This window comes from Mirounga leonina, unplaced genomic scaffold, assembly GCF_011800145.1.
Source record: "Mirounga leonina isolate KUSES-001 unplaced genomic scaffold, KU_Mleo_1.0 Mir_168, whole genome shotgun sequence".
NCBI lineage: Eukaryota > Metazoa > Chordata > Mammalia > Carnivora > Phocidae > Mirounga > Mirounga leonina.
Window position 1 is genome coordinate 45,711,134 of NW_023270426.1, and position 26,274 is coordinate 45,737,407.

At 42.1% G+C, this 26,274-nt stretch overlaps 1 protein-coding gene across 7 annotated transcripts in view; it reads left to right on the plus strand.

The window, feature by feature from the left end:
- Positions 1-26,274, plus strand: part of ARHGEF28 (Rho guanine nucleotide exchange factor 28) — a 313,794-nt gene that overhangs the window by 253,910 nt on the left and 33,610 nt on the right. For all 7 annotated transcript variants that reach the window (XM_035014641.1, XM_035014642.1, XM_035014643.1 and 4 more), the window contains 10 exons: positions 237-354; positions 3,476-3,730; positions 5,626-5,702; positions 10,565-10,743; positions 11,782-11,873; positions 13,055-13,237; positions 17,951-18,082; positions 21,468-21,568; positions 24,578-24,616; positions 24,715-24,762. In XM_035014641.1, the coding sequence (XP_034870532.1) occupies positions 237-354; positions 3,476-3,730; positions 5,626-5,702; positions 10,565-10,743; positions 11,782-11,873; positions 13,055-13,237; positions 17,951-18,082; positions 21,468-21,568; positions 24,578-24,616; positions 24,715-24,762 (1,224 nt within the window). The remainder of the gene's footprint in view (positions 1-236; positions 355-3,475; positions 3,731-5,625; positions 5,703-10,564; positions 10,744-11,781; positions 11,874-13,054; positions 13,238-17,950; positions 18,083-21,467; positions 21,569-24,577; positions 24,617-24,714; positions 24,763-26,274) is intronic.

Genomic DNA, 26,274 nt, shown 5'->3' on the forward strand with positions numbered 1-26,274 from the left:
GAGCCTGATGTGGGGCTCGATCCCAGGACCCCAGGATCATGCCCTGAACCGAAGGCAGTGGCTTAACCGACTGAGCCACCCAGACGCCCCGACAATGAATCAAGTTTTAATGATAATGCATATTACGTTGTATCTGAATAGAATGATGTAATGGCAGATTCTTTGTATTATTAAACTCAGACCTAAAAAGAAAACACAGTTTGTGTATATAAAAATGTATATATGTATTTTTTAAGCTTCGAAATAATAATCTTTTGGCTCGACGCCGAGGAATTCCAGAATGCATTCTGCTAGTCACTCAGCGCATCACAAAATACCCTGTCCTGGTGGAAAGGATTTTGCAGTACACAAAGGGTGAGTCATAACTTCTGGGATAAACATTTGCCTCTTGCATTAATTTTAAACATAGCCGAGGTGTCATCAACAGATACAAATGCTTGTGGCCTGTGATTTATGAAGATTGTTGATTAGGGAAAAACTTTTAGAGTCTTGGGATTTGGATCCTTTTTGAGAAGATATTTTTTATTATGTAGCTTGGGCAATAGTCTGAATTGCTCCAGGCAGCCTAAGCCAAGTAGTGTTCTTCGTACTTTGAACCCGCCTATCCCCTCTTCAGTTTCCCTGTGTCCAGATCTTCTTAATACCTCTGCTTCCTCATCTTCCCGTTACCTTGTCAGTAGTCTGTTGAAACATACCCCATGGATCCTATCACCAGATGTCACATCTTCCAAGCAGTGAATTATTAGATTGAGAATGATTTTTGAGGGAGCTATTTTTCACTCTGTCAGTTCATCAAGTTCCAGGGGTAACATCTAGGCATCTTTTAAGAAGCTAATAATGCACATGGCTGAACCGTAAGCTCCTTAAAGGATTGAGAAGGCCTGTGTCTGTCTGGTTCACAACTGGATCTTGAATGCCTAGTGCAGTGACTGGTACAGAAGAGTCTATCAATAAATAAGAACATACCAGTGCAATGAACGAATAAATAAAAATGCCTGTTCCTCCAGCTAGCTTATTGATCTTGAGTAAATTATTTGTCGGATGGTGGTGTGTTTGGTTAACAAGGGCCTGGGTTTGGAATCATGTGAACTTGCATTGCTATTGCATATACTGGTTTTGCGGCTCATTTGTTGGGCACATTCATTAAAGGAGCCTCGGTTTTCTCCATTATTAAGTGAGACTAATAATCCTTAGGGAATTGTTGTGAGGATTAAATGAGATCGTTGCATAAAATGCCCAGAGCAGAGCCTGGTGTAAACAAAGGACTCACCCAGTGGGAGCTGTTTTTATTACCTTCGTTATGACCAATTGACTTGGACGTAATGAAAGGGGTAATGAGATCTTAAATGCCCCCTCTAAAAAGTTAACCTCTAACATCCTTTTTTGGGGAAGCGGTCTAGGCATATAGAAATACATGAATTAGTGTTTCCTTTTTTCAGTCACATTAAGAACTAAGTTCAGGCAGGAATGGTAACCTCAGTTCCTTGTATCCCATTTTTAGTGCTCCCTGTAATTCAACGTAAAAGAAAATATCAGCACAATATGAAGAGAAAAGCCTCATAAATGTTGTTCTCAGCAAAATAATGAAAACAAAATTAAGGCTTTCAGTTTGTACGATGTTCATATTGTCTTAAGGGTAGAGTTAAATACAATACCTCAAAGACTAAAATCTGCCAGATTGTGTTAAGTCAGCTACTGCTACTCTAAGAATTATCCCATGCCAAATTCCTGGTAGACCGAATAACAGTCATTAACTACTGCGTGTCAGAAATGATCAGCATGACTTAGGGCTTTCCGGGTATAGCTGTCATGATGGCTGAGTGAATGGACACTGCTTCCTTAGGTCAGATCTTACCAGTGGTCCGTTCTTGCTCTCTCTGGCTCCTGGGATCATTGGTTTGTGTGACTCAGTTAGGGCAGTGCTTCTCAAACTTCATTAGGCATAGTCCTCTCCTGCAGATCTTGGATTCTGCTTCACTGAGGTCTGAGGTGCAACCCAAGGTCCCTAGCAAGACTCCCAGGTGAGGCCGATGTTGCATCACTTAGGGTAGCCCGCCATTACAAGACAGTAATTTGTCCCTGATGGTCAAAAGACTAAGCCTTTTCTTGGTCTCACCCCAAGTTACCTTGTAACTCAACTTTGATTTTCTTTACTCCCCGTTCCTATTTATGAAATACGCTCTTTGGAAAGGAGAACCTTTTGCGGGTTGGTAAGTGTAGGAAAGAGGATACTTTCACAGACAGCGAGAAAGAAAGCATCTTCCTTGTGAAAGATCCCTGTCAGGATCTGTTCCTTGATTTTCTGGAACAACCTTCATGCATGTAGGACACTGAGAACCTGGAAATGTTCAGACTGTTTGAGGATTTGTTCTCATCTCACTTGACTGCTGTTTCTGTGCGTTGATTTCTGCTGCCATAGGGTTTGTTTTCTCTGCCAGTTTTTCTTTTCTCCTTCTGGCACCTTCTGACCTCTTGAAGCTTTCTCTTTGGTTTCCCTCAGTAAACATGAACTAGGTTTTCCTTATCATCCAATAAGATAGTAGTTAAATTCAGTGTCATCTGGGGTTCTAGGAGGTTGTTCCAGAAACTCCTCCAGAGCTTTTTCTTAAGATAATTGAGAGAGGGGCGCCTGGGTGGCTCAGTTGTTAAGCGACTGCCTTCGGCTCAGGTCATGGTCCCAGGGTCCTGGGATCGAGCCCCGCATCGGGCTCCCTGCTCCGTGGGAAGCCTGCTTCTCCCTCTCCCACTCCCCCTGCTTGTGTTCCCTCTCTCGCTGCTGACTCTTTGTCAAAGTAAATAAATAAAATCTTAAATAATTGATAATTAAATAATCTTAAATAATCTTAAGATAATTGAGAGATACGAACAGATGGCCAGTGTTTTAAAGAGTAACCACTGGAATTGATGATTGTCTACTGTTGGCATGAGTATGGCTGACCCACTAGGCACAGTGCCTTGTCCCATTTTTTTAGGTTGAAAAAATGTTCAAATACCATTTTGAATATTTTTTTATGGAGGGTGAGACCCAGGAAGGCAAATGAGTCCAAGTCCCTCTGCATCTCCCTTTCATGAGAGGACCCTCATTTGGGCCTGCAGCTTGGCTGAGTTCTAAGAAATTCAGTGAAGGGATCACTTGATTACCTGTGTCTGAGAAGGTGGAAAGAAAGCCTAGGTTAGTATATAACATATTCCCTACTCTTGGGGAAGGTCAGACCTGTCTTTAGAACTCGGACATGTTACTGATAGTATTTCATCTCAAGCATATCTGATAAATAAATCTTTTATAATTAAATCTTGTAACAGTTCTTTTTGGGGAGAAAGGGTGCAGAGTGATAAGGTATTTGAACCTAATCCAACATTTTTGTTGTGTGATTTTTGCTCTTTGTATGAATTTAATTGCATTTAAACCTAAAAAAAAAAATTCTTCCTCAGCACTCTGGCTTATTCTATGGTGTTCTTTCTTTTTCCCACGCAGAAAGAAGTGAAGAACATAAAGACTTGTGCAAAGCTCTGTGCTTAATTAAAGACATGATTGCAGCAGTGGATTTAAAAGTCAACGAGTATGAGAAAAATCAAAAATGGCTTGAGATCCTAAATAAGATCGAAAACAAAACCTACACAAAGCTCAAAAATGGCCATGTGTTTAGGAAGCAAGCACTGATAAGTAAAGAAAGGACTCTCTTACATGATGGCCTTGTTTACTGGAAAACTGCTACGGGTCGATTCAAAGGTATTATTTCTCCTCCTTTGACATATGTTACTCATTTAACAGGACAGATTTTCAAAAGAAGAGTGGTTCCGAGATGGCAGGCACACACACGACCCCTGGGGAAGTGGGAAAGAATCAAGTCATGAACTTCAATAGGCAAATGCTACATATTTTGCTGCCCCAAGCAAAAACCTTCATATACGTTTTATGAATTTACAGTTTGGGAAATTGGAGTCAAAGGAGCTGAGAATTCTGCTAATTGTTGGCCCGGAAATATTACTCTGGCAAATGTAGTGCGTTGAGAATGAGACAGTACGCCTACACACCTAGAGCCTATGTGCCAAGCCAGCTGGGGGCTGTCACATGCGTGAGGGGAGACATGAGCTCTGAATGTCGAATTTCTTACTGAGTAATAAGATGCAGAAATATACATGCTCGCAGTGGTACAAACTCTTCCTCAGTGCTGCTGTTTGGCATTAACTGGCATTAACCTGACTCTGTTAATCTAGGTAGAGTCTAAAACCATTTATTCAGTTCTAAAGGACTGATTCGATAGGTAGCATCTTGGTTGATCCAGGCTTTCTCAACTCTGATCACACACTATAGAACTGTGCAAGACTGTTGAATCTCAGATCTGTACCTCTGAAACAAATAATGCAATATATGTTAAGAAAAAAAAGAAGAAGAAGAAGAAGGTAGCAGGAGGGGAAGAATGAAGCAGGGGAAATCGGAGGGGTAGACGAACCACGAGAGACGATGGACTCTGAAAAACAAACTGAGGGTTCTAGAGGGGAGGGCGGGGTGGGGGGATGGGTTAGCCTGGTGATGGGTATTAAAGAGGGCACGTTCTGCATGGAGCACTGGGTGTTATGCACAATGAATCATGGAACACTACATCTAAAACTAATGATGTAATGTATGGTGATTAACATAACAATAAAAAATTTTAAAAAAAGAATCGCCTTGGGAGCTTTAAAAAAATTACCGATGTTCAAGTCTTCTCCCAGAGATTCTGATTTTATTGGTCTGGGGATGAACACAAAGCATAGGGATGCTTAAAGGCCCCCATGTGGGTCTGCTGTGCAGCCAGGGTTCAGAACCACCAGTCTGCTCTCCCTGTTTTTAATGTATCTTAATAACTTCCTCAGATAAGTGAGAGGAAGAGGTTGTTTTAGTTACTCCAAGGTAACTAGTTACTCCAAGGTAGCTCAGAGGTAACCCTTGGGAGGATTATCAAGTTTTCATGGTTTTTGCAGCTAATGACTGAAATGGGATTTGTTGATCAGCAATGTTGCAATTAAACATGAACCGCAGTTAGAACATTAACCAAGCTAAATTATTAACCAGTCTGTAGACCCCAGTGCTACAAGTCCTCTGCTCTTGGTCCATTTCATCACATCAGCAGTTTGCTAACTCTGTTAGAATGTTTAGTCGGCTAGTAGAGATGGGTTCCTGTGAACAATTTGGGGGCAACGTATAGGATCGCAAACTCTGCTCAGGTCTAGATGGAATGATTCAACAGATTTGTGTACATAATTCAAGGCAGAAGCTGCCCTCTAACAGTTATGATTAAGGTTCTTTTTCTAAAGGTAAGCGTTTGCTCCATTCTATTAGAACTTTTGTTTGTTGGATATTTCTTTTCCATTTTGAAAGCTCCAGTATTAAATGTTGCTGGAGATTTAGTGATACCTAGAGTAACACAAACATGCATGCTTAAACACAGCTAATCTGTCTGTAGAATTTCTCTTTGGCTATCATAAATACAGGCATTTTTATAAAAGTTCCATAATTAGACTAAATCTTAGTCTTATTTTTAATAAATTGATTTAAGTTTCCACCATAAAATCAGAATATTTGATAAAGGCATTTGAACTGTGGTTTCCTTCGTTAATACTAGTAATATCTTTTCTTTGAAGATATCCTGGCTCTACTTCTAACTGATGTGCTGCTCTTTTTACAAGAAAAAGACCAGAAATACATCTTTGCTGCTGTTGTAAGTATACGGCCATGTGATGCATATTTTAAATAGTTGAGTCCCACATATCTTTGAAAAATGCCTGAAAGTCCTTGTGAAATTAAGTAGCCATTGGCAAGAGTATACCCCTTATATTCCATTAGTATTGGTGATTGCAGTGTTCAGTAAGAAGCATCTCATTTGGTTTAAAAAGCGTGCAAAGTGTTGATTTATAGCCAGGAGTGGTTGTTAATTGCTAATTTAATTGTCAATTGTTAATGTAAAGATACTGAAGTACTTTGGGACTGGTTGGTGGACAGGCACTTGCCTAAGTCCCTCAAGTGACTTGCTGTCCTCTGGCCATCTTGGTATATCTTCCAGATCTCTCCCACCCCCTTCCTGACCATGCCTTCCCAGCCACTCAAATGTTTAATGCTGGGAACAGTGGGTTTCTTCCAGGATCTTGTTCTGTTTCCATTGGTCCTTCCCTGCTGTACCTGTAGCTAGCCCCATTCATAACTATCATGATATTCCTTCTGCCAAAAAGAGAACATCACTGTGGTGATGTTGTTCCTTGTTCCTCTCCTAAAGTTTAAAGGAGATTTTGTTTCTACTACAATGACTACTAATTACTAAGATTATTCATGTAAAATTTATCTTTATAGCATGTTACATTAATCTCATGGCTGGCATAGAGTTAGACTAGAAGTAAAACCAGTGTTTTGTAACATTTTTTACCCAGCATCTTGTGGTCCAAAATGTCTCACTTAAAGAAGGAAGATGTCATCAATTAACTTCGTCAGCCTCATGGAGCATTAGGCCCTGTTAAAGGAAAGAATCCAAGAGGCAGTACCAATGTGGGCATTATAATGGTGGCGCTCTAAAATGGTTCTTACTTATCATCCATTGGCAGAGAGGACATTTGGGAACCACTAGTAGATGTTATCAATTCCAACTGGTTTTAGCACCTTCAGAGCTTAATGAAGTTTCTGTTTCGCGAATTCAGAGAAAACGCAGAAGCCTGCCTGCCCACGGGTGGATCTGGGGGAGGGAGAGTCGGTGGAGTGCCTCACCTGCCCACCTGTGCTTGTCAGGTTGGCCCAGTAGGCTTCTTCATCTTGTTAAGCACGTTGGTTTCATCAGCACACCGATGCCAGGTTGTATAAAGGTCAGAGATGGCTTCACAAAGCTACTCCAGAGGACAGCAAGAGGCCTTAGACAAGTCCCCATGGCTCTGATACATTTGAATTGTATATATTGCAGATTTCATGACAAGCCACTGATTTGTCAAGCAGTCTCTCTGTGCTATTATCTGAGATGCTGTGAATAGAGAGAAAGTAAGTAGGAAGGTGGAACCATTTTGTTTGTCCTGTGGGAGGTGAGGACCATGCTAGAAGAGAAAACAAATTCACACCACACCTTTATAGAAACAAAAGTTTGGTCAAAACCAGAGAGCTGAAAGAGAAACCAATTGTGCCTTCTTGGGTGTTAATACAGGCCAAGATGACCTGCTGATGGGTCAAAGATTAGACACAGCATAAAGACAACTATCTTATTTTCTAGGACAACATAGCATATGGATTGAGATGAAAGTGTGATGCTCACTTTATAGTTACTACTTGAAATATGGATCTGTCCCTCCTATGTGACTTCTTCCAGAGTTATCTGTGCCTGACTTAGACTACGCTTGCCATTAAGTGGGATGTTAGGAGTGTAGTCCACCAAATGCCAGAATGAAGGCAGCCGCAGCTTTGTTCCTCTCGGGAGAAGGGGTTTGGCTCTGGACAACAGTAAGATGGTGCTGATACTGTTTCATGGAGTTGCTAGCCTGATACACAGCAGCTTTCATAAAAGCCAGCCAAGCCCTTCTCCATGTCAGGGAGCAAAATAGAAAGCATTATCCCTAAGGACTCAAGGGCACTGTACTGTTCAAGCATATGCTTTTGAGGTGCATCGTAGACATTTAGTTAGCATAGCCCTCCAGTCATAAATATCTTATTTACGCTATATTGAGGGAATTGCTATATTAGCTCGAGGGAATTGCTTGAGGGAATTGCTATATTAGCTAGGGTTATACAAATGTCTGGATTTCCTGGTTCTCCACTTGGCATTGGAGAAAGCTAGCTTGATGCTAATACCCACAGGTAAGTTTCTCTGCTCTTCATGCTGTTAGAAAAACCTCTTTAGGAAATGCTTAACTTGCAACATGTTACAAAAGACATGATGAATTTGGACATGGCCAGAAGATGAGCAGCAGAAAAATGGAGTCCCTACAAGAGAATTTTGCTTTTAAAGAGGACTTAGCTGGAAATGGGAGTAGGACCCAAATCTATGAAATGAATAGGAAAAAAATAGATAAATTCATTAAATCCTGGATTACTGAGTCTAGAAGGATCTCTTAAATATTAGAGAAGGTAATTTCAAAATGAACAATAAAAAAGACAAGGGAACATGGAGATGTGCAAGTTCACGTTCAAGACAGGAAGCGGTCACAGCAGGACTTTGAATGGCATTACTAGAAGAGTCCGCCACTCCGCGGAATCCCAAATGGAGATGGGGTTAATGTACAACAGGGCTAAATGTGACCGCTCCTTTTCCTCTTCCCCCGGGGGCAGAAGCTGTCAGCCTGCCTCAAGGGTTTGGCAGGAAACATATAGGAGGGAACTGGGAGTGTGCTTGGGATCCAGGATCCCATAGCGAGTGCTAGAGACTATAGTGACCTGGTGAGAACATGGCCTGTCTCCCGGAGGGCAGGGATTACTCAGTGACAGCCCGTGTGTTCACATGAGTACATGGGCCCAGGATTGCCAGTCTGCTTTTTCCAGGGTCCCCTACAACTACTGGTTTGTTGTTGTTGTTGTTGTTAAGGGGAAATCCCCCAGTTTTTAAATGTTGGTGACTATTAAAAAAAAAATCTGTTTTTAAAATACTGTGGCACAAACAAACACCCCTGCTGGGTTAGGCTTTGGTTAGGCCTTGGCATGACCAATTTTTAACATCTGTTTCTAAGGTAGACCCGTTACTTCCATTCCTAGAAATTTAATTTGAACTCTTGATCATCTGGGTTAGGCCTTGGCATGACCAATTTTTAACATCTGTTTCTAAGGTAGACCCATTACTTCCATTCCTAGAAGTTTAATTTGAACTCTTGATCATCTCTAGTGTTCTTGTGTGATTAATATGAATAATGATGGACATGCCCCTGTTGTCTCCTCATCTGATGGTGATTTAATTAATGCTACTTTCTACCTGCTTACCTTTTTCAGTTAAAAAATATCTGATCTTACCACCTCCCCTCCTTCTGCAGCACTAGCCAACTGGTTCAGATAATTTCATCCTTGCTAATGTCTGAAGCAATTTAAACCTACTCTGCCTTTTATATACAGAGGCCATTTACCTTGTAAGCTGCGGAGCCTAACTCTTGCACTGAAAGAAGGAAAGCAAATGAAGTCTTGGATAGTATATCCATGACTGAATGAAGGATATTAATAGTGCTCAGGGGCTCGCCCTAATTAGAGAGGGCAGTCTTCAAAAACTTGTCATTTTCTGGTTTTTGTTTTTTGCTGCTCGGAGAAGAATGGGCTGAAGAGGTATTCTAGGTACACCCCTGCACACAACTTTAGATGTGGCATAGCTGTGTCATGCTGGGCAAGCAGACATATTAGCACTAAGGAGTCAGCCATGCGGCATGTCGTGACATGTTCTGGGTCCAGGGATCACTCAGTCCAAGAAAGAGAAGCCAAACCATGCACTGCTACTGACTCTAAACAGTGGTGAAAGCCACAGATCAAAGAAAATTCTTCATACTTAGCCCCCCAAACTGTTTATCTCCTGCAGGCCTTCTTTTGGTTATTATTTCAACTATGGCTCCCAACCCAAATTAGTAGTATTCTCTTACTCATCATTGAATCCCCAGTGCTTAGAATGGGACCTTGAAAGATGGCAGTAAATGTACGTAGAAGAGGTGATTTAGTCAGGGCTTGTATGCCGGATGTTAGCTTTTCTTCCTGTTCTGCTCTGATGGAATTACACTAAATCCGTTTCTACAGACATTTATTGAAAGCCTACTCTATGCAAAGCAATGTGCTAGGCGTACACAGATGAATCAGAGCCCTTCCTGCCTACCAGAAGCTCATGTGGCTAGTGGGAAGAAGAGGCGTTCACAGGTGGAACCACAGAAGTTCAGTCGCTGTGCTCTGTCCTACGGTAGCAGAAGACGCTGGTTATGCTCAGGGAAGCTGAGGTCATGCCCCCTCCTCTCTGTCATTTTCACAGTCTGCCCTAAATCCTGCTAAATCCGATGGTCTCTTAGATCTCACACCCCTCTCAGTCTCCTTGTGATGTTTGAGATGCTATGTTCTATCCCATGCCCTTCTAGAAAAGCCCCCAAGCCCCGGACTATGGCATTTTGATATTCTTACTGCTCTGATTGTTCTTTTTATTTTATTTTATTTATTTATTTATTTTTTAAGATTTTATTTATTTGACAGAGAGAGACACAGCGAGAGAGGGAACACAAGCAGGGAGAGTGGGAGAGGGAGAAGCAGGCTTCCCGCCGAGCAGGGAGCCCGAACCGGGGCTCCATCCCAGGACCCTGGGATCATGACCTGAGCAGACACTTAACGACTGAGCCACCCAGGCGCCCCCTGATTGTTCTTTTTAAAAGTTGTCCTTTTAAGCCACTCGTTCTTAAGGACAAACATTCTCCTGTATCCTTTTTCTCCATCCTCTCTTCACCATGTCCTTTCCATTGGAGATCTTACCAACTTTCAGAGTGCTTTTGAAAGGTTGAAGTGAAATGATTTGCCTAATACTCTTGTTTTCCTTAGCCAGTGTGTTTGGTGAGACCTTTGGTTTTGGTAGGATGCTGTTTTACCTGCACATCTTTCTATTTTATGTAGGATCAGAAGCCATCGGTTATTTCTCTTCAGAAGCTTATTGCTAGAGAAGTTGCTAATGAGGAAAGAGGCATGTTTCTGATCAGTGCTTCATCTGCTGGTCCTGAGATGTATGAAATTCATACCAACTCCAAGGAGGAACGAAATAACTGGATGAGACGAATCCAACAGGCAGTAGAAAGGTAACATTTCCTTCTGTCCACACTCTAGGGAATGCACTTGTTCAATTGGGAGAGTATTCTAACCATGTTTCCTCTGCATGAACACTTTGCTTCAGCCAGAAGGGTCTGCTCCCCGCCCCCTGCACCCGCCTCTGATAGCCTCTCACCTGCAGCTTTGTTCTCTGCACCTCCCTGCATGCAAAGCCCTACCTCCCCTCTACTTGTGTGACTCCTGCTCATCTTTGGTGCAGCTCCTGGCTTCCCTCCTTCGCGAAGACCTCTTCAGTCCAGTGGTCTCTTCCTTACCTGAAATTCTTTATCATCTGCTCTCTAAAGCGTTGACTCGGTGCTTGTCATAAACCACCTTGTAGCTATCACCTTTTCTGTGTATATGTGTTTATTAGATTGGAAGCTCCTTGAGGGCAGGGGCTTTGCCTTTTGTTTCTCTTTGTGGTTAATTCTGAAGAATCATTCAATAAACATTTTTTTGATTGGAGGATCTAAGTGTTCTAAGTCAATTTACTTCTCATTACTTGTGGTTTTATAAGTTTTTATAAATGAGACAGGGTGAGGGTGATCATTCTTCATGGTAATTTGATTAGATCGATCTTGAATGATGTTTTATAAAATTCTTCCACCTCTACTGCACCACACCCAACCTGGCACCCTACCCTCTGATCCCTCCAACTACCTCTCCTCTGTCCCATTAAGAAGTACCCACATGTAGTAGAAAGCAAAACTTAGTATTTTAGTTGGACCTAATGCTAGTGTTGAGTGTCAGGTGTGGGGGTGTACATGAGTGTATGTTTGTGTGTATGTGTTTGTCGGAATTTTTGAGTCCGCCTGTCCTTCTGACTTTGAGAGCTATGTCATATTGTGCAAGGTCCTTTGTATACTCAGGAAAACCAGATACCTTGGCTAGAGGGCATGAACAATTCTCTTTATGCTGAATTTTTCTTCTATGAATAATGCTGCCGCCAAGTCCCCATGTCTTTCTAATGAACCTAAAGATATTTGGATTTGGTTTCAGTTGTCTGTCTTGACTATTGTCTCTTAAAGTTGCCCAGAAGAAGAAGGGGGAAGGACAAGCGAATCTGATGAAGAGAGGCGGAAAGCTGAAGCAAGAGTGGCCAAAATTCAGCAATGTCAAGGTACCATGCAGACATCTCTGATCCCTTGGCTGTGCTGTTCTCCTTGGATGCTGGGAAAGCCCATGTGTCATGAGTGGGAGGTTGTGGTTAAATGGTTCATCTACTTCTATATGCTTGAAGCCCATTCACCACTCTTCAGAACAAGAAGTATTGGCACTAGGAGTGTTCAAATAAGATGACTGTCCCCCCGCCCCCACCTTCCTCCTTAGTGATTTAAAATACATAACAAATTTTCAAAAAAAAAATAGGGGCGCATAATATATACGAAACAAGAGCTGTGGGCAGTGTGGTGCAGCTGTGCATTGGGGTCATTGTCCAGTGGTGTCATTTTAGGTTCCAGCCCTGTCAGGTCACAGTGGTGTGACTTTGGACAAGGAACCCATTAACTCTGGTCGTCAGTTTCCAAGTCCGTGAATTAAGGCAATTAGATGAGTCTCAGTGAGTCTCATCTCTGGCGGGACATCAGAATTACTTTGGGAGTTCTGTAAAAATTCTGATGCCTGGGCCCTACGCTCAACCAATTCACTCAGAATCTATGGAAGGTGGTTGTGGATGTCAGTATTTAAAACTCTTCCCAGGTGATACTGGAGCAGACTGAGAACCCCTGGATTAGATGCTGGTTGAGGTCCCTTTAAACTGGAGGAATCATGATATGTTGGAATCAGAGAAAAACGATGCGTGCAAAATTGGTCAAAGAAATTGGACATTTAGAAACAAAAACATAAACTAGTAGGTTTGGTTTTAACCAAGATGGGCTGAAGCCTGAGTAGCTTCGGGCTTTTGCATTGTTTTCCCTTGTGGATATCAGTCATCTTGAACAGTGCCACCTCAATTTTCATTCCTGAGCTTAGTGTTTAGTCTTAATAGAAAACAGCCTGAACAATGAATAGTTGTGCAAGTTTTTTCTGGGATTAGGGGCATGGGAAAGGAAACAAACATCTGAGTACAGTAAATGTGCAGAAAAGACAATGGAAGCTCAGAGTTGTTAAGTGATTTCCTGGGGCTATAGTCACTAAGTGGAATAATTCGGATTTGAACCTGGTTCTGGCTGCCCAACAACTTGTACTTGACTGTGAGACCATACTGCTTGCTGATGAGGAAAATCTTTATCTTAGAGCTTGGATTTTCATACAGTTGCTATATTCATCTGATAACCTTCCATGGTAAATACTATTTCATAGAAATACTCAGTAATCAAGACCAACAAATTTGCACATATTTGGAGGAGAAGCTGCATATCTATGCTGAACTTGGAGAATTGAGTGGATTTGAGGATGTCCATCTAGAGCCCCACCTCCTCATTAAACCTGACCCAGGAGAGCCTCCCCAGGCAGCCTCATTACTAGCAGCAGCACTGAAAGAAGGTAATTTGCTTCCAAAATTGTTTGGTTTAACAAGTTCAGAAAATGTTTGAGTACCTTCTGTGTGTCATGCCCTGTGGTTTTAGTGCTCAGGATATAGCAAAATAAGACAGTGTTCCAACTGTACTACAATTCATATTCCAGAAATTGCAAAATAAAAGGAAATAGATGTGTCAGGTTGTGTCAAGTACTATGAAGACAAAAAAGTGTCCCTCAATAGATGAATGGATAAAGAAGAAGTGGTGTACATATACAATAGAATCTCACTCAACCGTAAAAAGGAATGAGATCTGGCCATTTGCAACAACATGGATGCACCTAGAGGGTGTAATGCTAAGTGAAATAAATCAGACAGAGAAAGACAAATACCATATGATTTCACTCATATATGGAATTTAGGAAACAAATCCAAAAAGAGAAAAACCAAAAAAGGACTCTTAAATACAGAGAACAAATTGGTGGTTGCCAGAGGGGAGGTGGGTGGGGGTTTGGGTGAAATAGGTGGTGGGGATTAAAAGTACACTTATCATGATGAGCCCGGAGTAATACATAGAATTGTTGAATCACTATATTGTACACCTGAAACTAATATAACTATGTTAATTATACTTCAATAAAAAAACAATAAAGACATTTTATTTGGAAAACTATAGAGGACAATTGCTTCAGTGAAGATTTTAATAAAGTCTGAACCCTACTTAAAAAAAGAAACAGGGGCACCAGGGTGGCTCAGTCAGTTAAACTTCTGACTCTTGATTTCGGCCCAGGTCATGATCTCAGGGTCCTGAGATCGAGCCCCGGGTTGGGCTCCATGCTCAGCAGGGAGTCTGCTTGAGATTCTCTCCTTCTCCCTCCACCCCTCCCCACCACACGCTTGTGTGCATGCTCTCTTTCTCTCTGTAAAATAAATCTTTAAAAAACAAAACCAAAAACAAATGATAAACAGGATAGGGAATAAAGAGAGGATAGAATGGGGAGGTTGTATTTGAGTTAGGGTGACAAGGAAAGACCTCTTTGATAAGGTGATGTGTAAGCAGATACAGAGAAGTGAAAAAACCAAGTAGATATCTGGGGAAAGACTGTTCCAGACACAGAGAACAGAAGATGCAAAGGTTCCGAGGCAGGTGCATGCCAAGCCTGAGGAATAGCAAGGAGGACCTTGCAGGTAGCGTGAAGGGAGGGGTGTGGAGTGGCAGATGAGTCAGAGCCAACTACCACTCACATTACATGGACCCGACTGAGGTGAGTAAGGAGCTCGGCTTTCATTCTGAGGGACACTGTGGGAAGCATTATAGGGTTTGAGTAGCAGAGTGACATCATGTGTGTTCTAAAAGGAACCCTCTGCTGTATGGAGAATGGACTATATAAGGGGGCAAAGTGCAAATATTGGTAATAATAAAGTTTAGGGTACAACCTTGGGAGTTGGTGGCTGAGGTAGGGTGAAGGATAAGATCATTGGGGAAATGAGGAAGTTAAATAGACCCCTGGCCAAGGTATTGGGAGGACTAGGTTCATAAAAATGGCAATTTCTGAGAATTTGACAGGAGTAGCATTCGGGGAAGGGAGAGAGCTTGCACCAGATGCTAAGTTGTTCAAGGAATCTGTAGATGGATGGCAACAAGAAGGGGTAGTGAGTGGTGTCATCTGATGGCACGAAATTAAAGGAAAAGGGGGGTTGGGGAGGTAGGGATAATAGTTTCGAAGTGACAGTAGGCTAATGGGTTTGAGAGAGAAAACAGCCACCACCTGAGAGAGTGGCAGGGAATGCAGACAAGGTTTTGTAGATTCCAGACCATGGACTAAATGTGTCCTACCACCTGTTTTTGTGAATACAGTTTTATTGCAACACAGCCACCCCTGCTTGTCTACCTATTATCTGTGGCTGCTTTCTTGCAACACTGGTGAAGATGAATAGCTGCCATGAGACCATGTGACCCACAGAGCCTAAACTATTTACGATCTTGGTCCCTTGCAGACAAAGTTTGCCAAGCTCAGGCTCAGAATCTCGGAACATCAGCTTTGGAGGAAAATTTAGAAATCATGGCATTCTATGATCTTTTTTTGATAAGGAAACCGAGGTCTTAAGAAGGGCATAGAAGATGTCTGACGTGGGGTCCACTGGTGGAATCATTCATTCATCCATTCGTTTTCATTCATTTATTCAGTATTAATTGAGCATCTACCCTGTGCTCTGCTGTTGGTGCTAAGGAAAGGGTTAATACTTTTTATAACTTGGAGTGGGGTACAGGCTGCCAGTTATGGAATGAATAAGTCACCGGGATAAAAGGTACAGCATAGGGAATATAGTCCATGATACCGTATAACATTGCATGGTGACAGATGGTAGCTACACATGCGTGGTGAGCACAGCATAATGTATAGACTTGTGGAATCACTACGTTGTACACCTGAAACGAATGTAACATTGTGTGTCAACTGCACTTAAATGAAAAAAAAAAAGAGGGAAATAAAAACTTATAGTGGAGGAAGACAGACAATATGCGAGGAAACAAAATAATTTCACAAAGGTCACAAGAAAATAAGATTGGGCTGAGGCGAAGGCTTTGCTTTAGAGAAGTCAGGGAAAACCTCTCTGGGGAGATGATTTTTTGAGATGAGAATTGAAAGATGAGAAGAAGCCAGCTGTCTGGGGATCCAGGGGAGGACCATTCCTGGGCAGGGAGAAAGTGAGTATAATGCCCTTGTCTGTGGAGCGAGCTTGGCATGCTCAAGGGAAGAAGGAAGGCGGGGTTACAACAGTCAAGGAAGCGTGTGAGGTGAGGTTGTGTGGGTGCGCAGAGAGAGGTCTTTGCAGGCTCTGGTTAAAAAAATAGAGATTTTATTCCAAAATTGATGGAAAGTTATGGGTGCTTTTAACCATGGGTGTGGCACCATCCTAGGTCTGGAGAAGAGAGCAGAGTGGACGGAGACCAGTTTGCCTGGAGATGGGTGGTTGGCAGTTACGCACGCTGATGGGGGGTGTTGGGGCTTTGCTCTGGACCCAGGAATGTTGGCAATGGAAGTAGAGGGAAGTGGACGGGTGCAAGGTATATTTTAGAAATAAAGCTAGAAGTACTTCTGAATGGGTTCATGAGAACCAGTGACCTTCTCATTGGCCTTGATAATATCTCTGTTGAGTAAGTCACCCCCTCTCCATTTTAGCCAGTAGCTTTCACTCCCTCCCCCACCCCCCACCATCAAAACTGTCATCGATGCCCAGTTTACATCCCTCTGCTTTAATTCCTCTGGCCCATCCTGTGATGTTGGTGCTGGGGAACCAGCTGCTCAAGAGAACACGGAGCAATTAAGGTACAACCTCATCCACCCTGAGTCGTTGATGATCAGGACTCAGAGATCTAGCAGGAATTCTTAATCAGGGTGAGGTCATTATCTTTGGGGAAAAAAAATAAATAGTTGAGTAACACAGCTTGAGTGGTCTCCCTGGGTCGTTGCTCTACTGGACTGCTTTTCTGCTCTCCTTTCTCCTCTTCTGTCTCTACGTCTTGAATCCCATTCATCCTTCAAGATTCTGCTCAGCTTTCATCTCCTTTAAGAACTTTTTCCTAATCCCACTGGCGAATATAACGGTCTTGCTCCCTGGCACCTGCTGGAGCATTTTATGATGCTCTAAGAACTGGGGCATCGAACTTAACACTGATCACGTGCTCCCATGTGTATAGTTATGTGTATGTTGTGTTTTCCTCCTCCAGTCTGCAGACTCCCCTGATTAGGTACAGATGCCCAATGGCCCCCTGGAACAGAGTAGGTGCTCAATGAGTATTTGCTAGATTCAAAGAGTGGACATAATGTTTTAGAAATATTTGTAGGGCCCTCAAAATTATGTCATTCCACATTGAATGCATTTATTGTAAATAAAACCATGACTTTCTTGGTGTGGTGTTTACCAGTCTTAACAGATCCTAAGAGTAGCCTTTGGTGCTTGTTTAAATGCAAATTCCTTGTCTTTTCCCTTGGAGAATGTGATCTAGTAGGTGTAGGTAAGGATTGGGAATCTATATTTTTTAAGGCACAGTTGGGGAAATTCTTTTTCGAAGAATAGCTAATATTTCTGAGCAATACATTTAAAAATCTTTATACCTAAAATCATATTTAAATTAATTGAATTACAGAAAGTTTTTCAGCAGACTAATGTACTGAAAGTTAAATTTGAGATTTTTTTTTTTTTAAAGATTTTATTTATTTATTTGAGAGAGAGAGAATGAGAGAGAGCACATGAGAGGGGGGAGGGTCAGAGGGAGAAGCAGACTCCCTGCCGAGCAGGGAGCCCGATGCGGGACTCGATCCCGGGACTCCAGGATCATGACCTGAGCTGAAGGCAGTCGCTTAACCAACTGAGCCACCCAGGCGCCCGAGATTTTTTTATACAGTGCATCTTTTTATTAATTTTCTATCATAAAATGATGTTTAAAGTATTGGTCTAGATTGCAGGTTGGCAAACTTTTTTCTCTAAAGAGCCAGATAGTAAATATTTCAGGCTTTGCAGGCCACATACAATTTCTGGGACACATTCTTCTTTGTGCATGTGTAAGTACCTGTGTGTATATTTTAACAACTCTTTAAAATGTAAAAACCATTTTTAGCTCCTGGGCCATATAAAACCGGACACAGGCCAGAGAGAGTTTGCCAACCCTTGATCTAGATTAAACTATTTATATTTGGTTTTTAAATTTTGTATTCTTTCTTCTTTCTTCTAAGCCGAGAGCCTCCAAGTTGCAGTGAAGGCCTCACAAATGGGCGATGCCTGTCAGTCATCCGGGGAAGGTTCTGGAGAATCTGCCTTGACGGATATGCAGAGTGCCCCCGGAGAGCCAGGATCCTCTCCAGCTTGTAAGTGAAAGTTCAGGCCTCTGCAGTGAGCCTGAGCACGGTCTCTGGAACATACAGTGGTCAGATGAAATGAAGGCAATGACTCTGTCCCTATTTGGAGGAGACAATGTATTTTTTAAATTAGAGAAAACCTGAGAATCAGTATGCTAGCCTAACTTACGTATGGTAATGACACTGCTGTTCCAAGGACAAGGATTTCGAGAATAGTTGGTGGGTTATACTGCTCTCTTACCCAGGCAAGCTTTGTTACCTTCTCCAAACCTGACCCTGCCTCAGTTTTGATAGGATTCATGGAATACAATTTGGAATATGGTTGTGAAATAACTTTTTTTTTTAATTTTTATTTATTTATTTGACAGAGAGAGACAAAGCGAGAGCAGGAACACAAGCAGGGGGAGCGGGAGAGGGAAAAGCAGGCTCCCCCCTGAGCAAGGAGCCCAATGTGGGACTCGATCCCAGGACCCTGGGATCATGACCTGAGCCGAAGGCAGACGCTTAATGACTGAGCCACCCAGGCGCCCCGTGAAATAACTTTTAAACTTTGGGTTTTTGTTTTTGTTTTTGTTTTTTTTGAAAATGGATCCCTGCTGTTCACAGAAGAACAAGTCCTTAGACTTAATCTCTGAGGCATCCACTGAGCAAACATAACCCAGAAAGCTAGAATCTAACACATTCCCACAGACACACGGTTTGGTGGTGTGGGGAAAGACAGAAGTGCCAAAAAATCCTTGATCTTTGTCATCATACGCTTCAGTTCAGGTCAGAATTCATTCATTAAAGGCACTGTTCCAATATATTTTAAATACAGAAAAGTGTCATGTAGAGAATTAGGTGATTTCTCAAAGCCTAATGATGTTGTTATATGTATGAGCTGAATATTCCATTCCCTACAGGGTTCTGAGTTAAGAGCTTATATAAAGAGCTTATTTCTCATTGTATTTGCGTGATAAAAACCTTATTTCCACCAGGCCTCATTATGCACAAGACAAAATGTGCCCCCATTAATAGCTAGAGATTGGAGGATTAAATTGTCTCTGAATTTCTTTAACAACATCCCTGGGTTAATTAGGATACGTGGAGGCAGTGCAGTTTTAAAACTCTGCACTTTTTTTGAGATCAGCACTAATAATTATTTTGTCCTCTCAAATTTTGCTTGATCCAGTCCTGCGTTTCTATTTTCAGAAAATGCACATATGTTTTTCATTTTGACACAGCCCAGATTCATCAGGGGAGTTGTACTGTCCTGGGTGATTTCCTTTTAAAAGAAGAAACTCATTATGCCATTGAGGGAGTTCCATCTAAAAATACATGGAGTGATCTGTTGCTCTCAGCCTCGCCCCGGGGACAGCTGGGGAGGCTCCACACGGCTCCCGCAGCTGCTCAGAGCACAAGGCTGCACCTTCCCTCCCTCGAGATCAGGCGATGAAGGTTTTCCCTGTCTGTACCTGTATCTCCCATGACTGGGGACAGGGCCCAGGGACACCCGTGACATCTGTGAAAACCATCGAGAGGCTGTTTACAGTGCCCTGATACCAGGATTCATGTAGGGAAGGGACAGGGGCAGGTTGGTAGGGTTCTGTACCCCCGAAGACCTCTTCGTTTCTGGGCTGGATTGGAGCCTGGTGCTACAAGAATTGGATTCTCTTTATAAGGTTGGTGGGCGCAAAATACTATTCCTAAGTGAGGACTTGTCACTGACCAGGTCAGTTCTTTGTTGAACTTTCAGGACTGGGTCCTTCTAAGTCAAGCCCATGCTGATCTGAAGTCATAGACCAAGCAAGGCCTTCTATTTTTTAGTCCTCAATATACCTAATCAGATGGATGAATATAATCTACTCCTTAGAGAATTCTGGAGATCTGAAACTGAATAAGGAACAGAGGAACCTGATTACTTGGCTCACCATCAGCTTCTTCGCCCATTTGATGGTCCTTATTGCCATGGAGTCGGGAGGAAGGAGAGGGAGAGAATGGCTAATTCTTTGGTAATGCCTTGGGTATCTCTCTAAGAAGTGAGTATAATGCCCAGTAGTGAAACCATTTTTTGAGTGGCAGATAAATTTCGATAAAATGTCCCTTCACTATGAGTGAAAAGCATTTGACCGCCTTGGGCAAAATGAACTTAATTTTTAGCTGATATAATTTGAAGCGGTTTCCACTTAAACAAAAAATTCTTTGTAATAGAAGTAGCTTTTGGAGTCCTAGAGGACTTCCATTTAAGAAGGAGAAAAAGTATTTCCTCTATCAGTAATAAAGTTTCAAGATGGCACTGTGTGTCACAAAGTGAATAGTTCACCAGGGCCCCATTTGGACATGGTTCCAATGTAAGTCTGTGTGTGTGAAAGTCTAGTTTAAGTCAGCGTAAGGTGAGCATAGTGTAAGTTTTAACTGAGTTCACATGGGCAAAGAAATAAAATCGCACCAGCAGAGATTTAATGGATGGAGTGAAATCTGTGTTTCTTTTTTTTTTTTTTTAAAGATTTTATTTACTTATTTGAGAGAGAGGGAATTAGAGAGAGAGAGCACATGAGGGGGGGAGGGTCAGAGAGCGAAGCAGACTCCCCGCTGAGCAGGGAGCCCGATGCGGGACTCGATCCCGGGACTCCAGGATCATGACCTGAGCCGAAGGCAGTCGCTTAACCAACTGAGCCACCCAGGAGCCCCAATCTGTGTTTCTTAAAAATATATCTGGATTTAGAAATATTTCTGTGTTTCATAGGTTAAATATACAGTATTTACAGTTGTGAGTCTAGAGTATAAGCAAGTATTGTGAGAAAAAAAAAAAACACTTGGAAATCGTTTTTAAAAAGTTATTTGGAGACAGGGACGGGTTCCTCTTTGTACAGCTGTGAGCTCATGAAGTACTAGCCATCTTGACCCTGCTTAGAAAGATGTCTCCCTCCCGTTGTTGGATTCCTCCTCGTAAACCTCGTTTATGGTCTGCTGCCCTTACACTGGCCACCAAGGAGCCTATCACCGAGCTGTCTGCTCAGACCTGGGTCGACCAGCCCCTGCTTTCGTTGTACAGTGCCTGTTTTCAATTTCCTTCTTGGCAGTGGCTTTTTCCTAGTAAGCGCAAGTGAGATGTAGAACCCACCCTCTCGGTATCGCCAACATCACATGAGCACCTCTCTGCGGGAAAGAAAACTTAAAAGATGGGTGGTAATTGACGCCATTTGTCAGTTTGGTATCTCTTAGCATGTAAGCTCCCTGAGGGCAGGGACTCTGTGCTTTGCACTGTTTTGGCCCCTCGAATGAGGGTATGTAATACATGTGTTTTTGTGTTTCTTATTTTGAAATACCTGTCAGCTGTGTACACGAGAACCCCGTGCGCTGGCTGATGTTTGATGATGTCCTTTCTGTTTCTGTCTCACTGGTGTGCTTCCAGCACTAGTCACAGAAGGGACAGGAGGAAGAGGCTGTTGGGATGTGGACCCTGGCACCCAGGGTGTGGGAACCGACTTGGCGGTCTCTGATGCAGGGGAGAAGGTATTGTGAACTGATTCGTTAGTAAATGGCACCCATTACTTTGTGTAGTAGCATAACCTCAGGTCCTGGTCTGTCCGTGGCAGTGAGTGGTATGCAAGTGTTTTCCTCAATTGTTCGCAATTTCCGCACTCTAACCTCTCTAACTTAAGTTTTCTCAAAATGTTCTTGCTCGGCCTATATCGTGCAGGTGTAAACAAAGAAACGATTTCAAAGTTATTAATTAAAAGGATTTAAAACTCGAATGTTTGTGTGTCTGCGCACTCTTACTTCTGGTCTCGCTTCTGCTTTTCTCCCTGCAAAGCTCTAGCTTGTCACCTGCTACACTTAGCAGCGCTTGGCCACGAGGCAGTCGTGGCATCCGGTGGTGTCCCTAGGGCCACCAGGTGGCGCTCAAGTGGCAGAAATAAAGTTGACTTGGACCCCCTGTTGCTTTCACTTTCTTTTATCTTCCTCTCATTTCAGATTGTTTCCCTCTCTCCACCCACATGGTCACCTACTTTTTTGTGAGACTTTTTTAATCAACCTGACCATTTTTTGCCTGGGGCAAAGTGGTTCCAAATGCCTTTTTTTTCTTCTTTTTGACATAGTTTTACACAGAGGTTGTGACACTCATTGAAAAACTAAATGCAGGAAACCTCCTCTTTAGTTCAAATGAACCTGGGATGTCAGAAATTGGGAATAAGAGTATGATTCTGGGAGGTGGCTAGTTGCCTTCCCCGGGGTTGTCTGGGACTCAAGAGTTTATCTAAAATGAAATTAGGCGCATTACCAGATACCAGTATATGCTAATGTGGAAAAATGACATACGTCATATATTTATGTAATAATTTATATATTATGTATTTTTGTATATATTACATAACTGAGACACCAGGTCCAAAGATTTTGAAAAATCCATAGCAGATATGGCTGTGATTTAGTATTTAAAAAAAAAAAAAAAAACTTCATAGGCCAAAATGAAAACAGGAATGCAATATTTTATTCTGCTTACTCTGACTGTAAGCTTTCTGACTTATTTCTTCTTAAAACGTTCCTACTTTTTCCCTCCTTTTCAGTGCGGACTATACTTTTCAGTCTGTTGCTTCTAACTGACTTTGTTCTGGAGGAAGGGAGGGAGAGAAGGGGAGGGCTGGTTAGTTACTAATAGTTTTTTTCTTGAACGGAAATCATGGTGGCTCCCACCGCTAAGGTCTTTTTTCCTTCCATGATTCAGTCACAGGTAAGTGAAATGAGGTTGTGTAGGTCCTTCGTTGGGTGAACCTATCTGGAAGAATTTTAATAAGGCATTTGAGAAAATGAACTAACAAATAGGGTAGGATCACCTGAAATCAAACTTTTAAAAGTGTGTGTGATGGATATTTTGTAATTAGCTTCTTTAATCAGGTAAGATTAAAGAAAATTTTTTTTTCTGAAAGAATTTTAAAAAGTGCTGCAGAAGGAAAAATACCTGGTGTGTCAATCACCAGCTGCAATTATGGCATGCACCAGAAGGTGGCGGACCAGCTCCATGAAAAATAGGACCTTAAACATTTCTGTCCGGTACCAAACTTAGCCGTTCTTGGGAATAAGTAACTGCATATAGCGTAATTCAACTCATTTCTGTGTTTCTAATTTGTATAGAGTATAAAAATACTGTAGCGTAGGATTTTCTTATTACAAAGGTAAGGACCGTACAGCAGGGACAGAACCACAAGAGCAGAGAGAACTCTAGAACTCACTAGAGAATGGGGGTTCTTAGCCCAGTATGGTGGGGAGGGGGTGGTTCTGGGCACAGGTCTAAAGACTCTAAACTTCATGTCCTTTTCCATCCTTCATCCTTCCTGTCTTAGACGTTCTGTTCAGTAAAGAAATCTTTTATGGGCAGTATGGGGAAGAGTGTGGGGGAGGGACAGGAAGAAGGGATCTGGCTGTCTTGAGATCGCAGAGCTTCACCAGCCTGAACTAATCGAATTTAACAAGTCCGGAGTTACCTGAGAACATTACAACAGCTGACCGTTTCTTGTAGCTTCAATTTAAAGCTGCTCAGATAAGAGCAAGCAACGTTCAGGGGACTGTAGGCTCTAGGAAGGCAGGGAATCTGGTGATCTCCCATAGCACGAGGAGTGGAGTACACAGCAGGTGCACGACATTTATTTATAGAATGGAGTGTGAATGTCCATTAGAAGTGGGGCATCATTGTTAAATTTGTAGATACAGCAATGAATACACATAAGAAGTCCTGCTACTCATTGGCTTATATCCTAGTGAAGGAAGACAGGCAATAAATGAATAGACAAATGTTCAGTTCAGTTGTGGAAACTGGAAATCCTCACTGTCCACATGTGTCTCTAATGTCTGTATTAGAGAGACAAAGAATGAAACATAGGCCCCACCGTCCCCAGGAGCAGATGGTCTCCAGCCCCACTCAAGGCCTCTGCTGAGAGTGCTTTTCCTAAGGCAATCACAGATGCTTCCAGTGAACTCACAGTAGGATCTGGAGCAGGCCAGCTAGGTGCTGACCCTTGGGCCACCCCTGGGTCTGGGTTTCCTCTGCCAACCACTGGCCCTTTTGGCCTTGTGAGTCTTAAACATGGAGACAGGGAGCTAGAACTCAGGCATGATGTTCTCGAGCTTCCAAATCTGGCCTTCAGGATGCAGGGAGCCAGACTGGCCTGAAGGCCAACTTCAGTCTGGGCACAGAGAGCTCAGTTGATGGTGTGGTTTCCACAAGGTAAATATTGTCACTTACTGAGAGAGTGCAGAGCTTCCTTACTGTCATCCCTTGTTTTTAAAAGGGATGTTTGGGTGAAAAGTTGCCATGCATCTCAAATGCAGAGTTTGCACAGATGGGGCTCTCATCCAGTGGTTATTTAAATCTGTAGGCTTTGATTTCTGGCAAGAAAGAAGGTCACTATGGAAGAGTTTAGAGAGAGTGAAATGATTTACCTGAGGTCATACATTTTGGAACACTAAGTGCAGCTTTTCAAAAGAAGAGCAATTATTCATTTTCTTATTTTTTACGTATTTTAGGTGGAATACAGAAGCTTCCCAGTTTCTTCACAGTCAGAGGTGAGCTCTACACACCTGAAGTATATTATCATCCTCTCTTTATTTTTAGATAATGAGAGCTTTTTCAAGAATTTGACACTTACGATTTTATCTTCCAGATTATACAAGCGATACAGAATTTAACCCAGCTCCTCTATAGCCTTCAGGTAACTGTGCTCCTCTAATCTTTGACCTTGGGGATGTTTCTCTTAATGCAATTCATTTTATTAGATGATTCCCAGGCATCAAAAGTTAGAACATTTGAGAGGTGGTGAATGATCTTAAAAGAATGCCTAATTCCCAAAGTGTAACTCCCCTGGTTTCTCGTGGAACTTCGCCTGGTTTTGTAATCATGGGCAACACTCCTACTTTTTATACCATTCTTCTCTGAAACCATAAAACAGTTCATATCTTTAAAAAATATGGATGACTATGATCTGGCTTGAAGTTTACAGTGAAACTCTTAGGTGAGTGTAGCATGACTTCACATTTTCTGGTGAAAACTTAAATTCGCACCTAAACTTTTTTCACTTTCTCCTGTGGACCTGGGTCTTTGCAGCAGTTAAATAATTCATGAGTTCCTTCACCCTTTTGTGTGTTCATCCACCCAACATTTACTGAGTGCTCTCTCTGTGCTGGGCACTGTGCTAAGGACTGAGCATACAAAGGCAGATGGACCACAAAGCCTACCATCGAATGGCTCACTGTCTTTCACAGAGAGACAGGCATAAAAATTGTGCTTGCTTTTAGGATTACAGGGTTGGATGATCCCTTAGTTCATGCACAAGAGAGGCCAGATACATCCAGTTGTTCAATATATGGATTAAAAGCCTTTTAATGATATGAAAGCAATGTTAGTGTTAAATGTAAATTAGTTGAAAATTTGAGGATGTAAGTAAATAAAATGGCTTGTGATTATACAGAGAGAATTACTATTGTTATGTTGGTATATATCCCTCCGTTTCCCCCCCCCCCCCAAGATTTATTTATTTTAGAGAGAGCTTGAGTAGGGGGAGGGGCAAAAGGAGAGGGAGAGATTCTCAAGCAGACTCCACGCCAAGCGCAGAGCCCAACGTGGGGCTCGATCACATGACCCTGAGATCAGGACCTGAGCTGAAATCAAGAGTTGGATGCTTAACCTCCTGAGCCACCCAGGTGCTCCTCCCTCCAGTTTTTTAGAATCATTTTATATATACCTTACTATAAGATGTACCTTTCTATGTGTTCAGCTATTATTCTGTAGCACAATTTTTGGTGGCTGTATAATATTTAAGTCTGTGGAATTCTTCATATTAAGTCTGTTAGAGATTCTTGTACACTAATCTCATTAAACATGGCTGAGTGTTTCCTTAGGATAAATGGCTGGAATTATTTTTTTTAGGTTTTTAATAGATACTACCCAAATAATCAAACTGGTCAACATCCCTCTCTCCTCAATTTGAAAATAGATCAAGGTATCTGATTACCTTAATTTTCATTTCTTTGGTTGCTGTTGAAACTAAACTCCTCTCTGCTGCCCCTGGTTTATTAGCCATTCATACTTCTTATCTTAGACCTGTTGAATATTAAAGAGTATTAAAATTAAGTCTGACTTTAAGTTTTTGCCAGAAAACAATGTAAAGTCATGCTGCATTTGATGTTTTCTTATTTATACTTTGCATCAAGACTTCTTTCTTTTA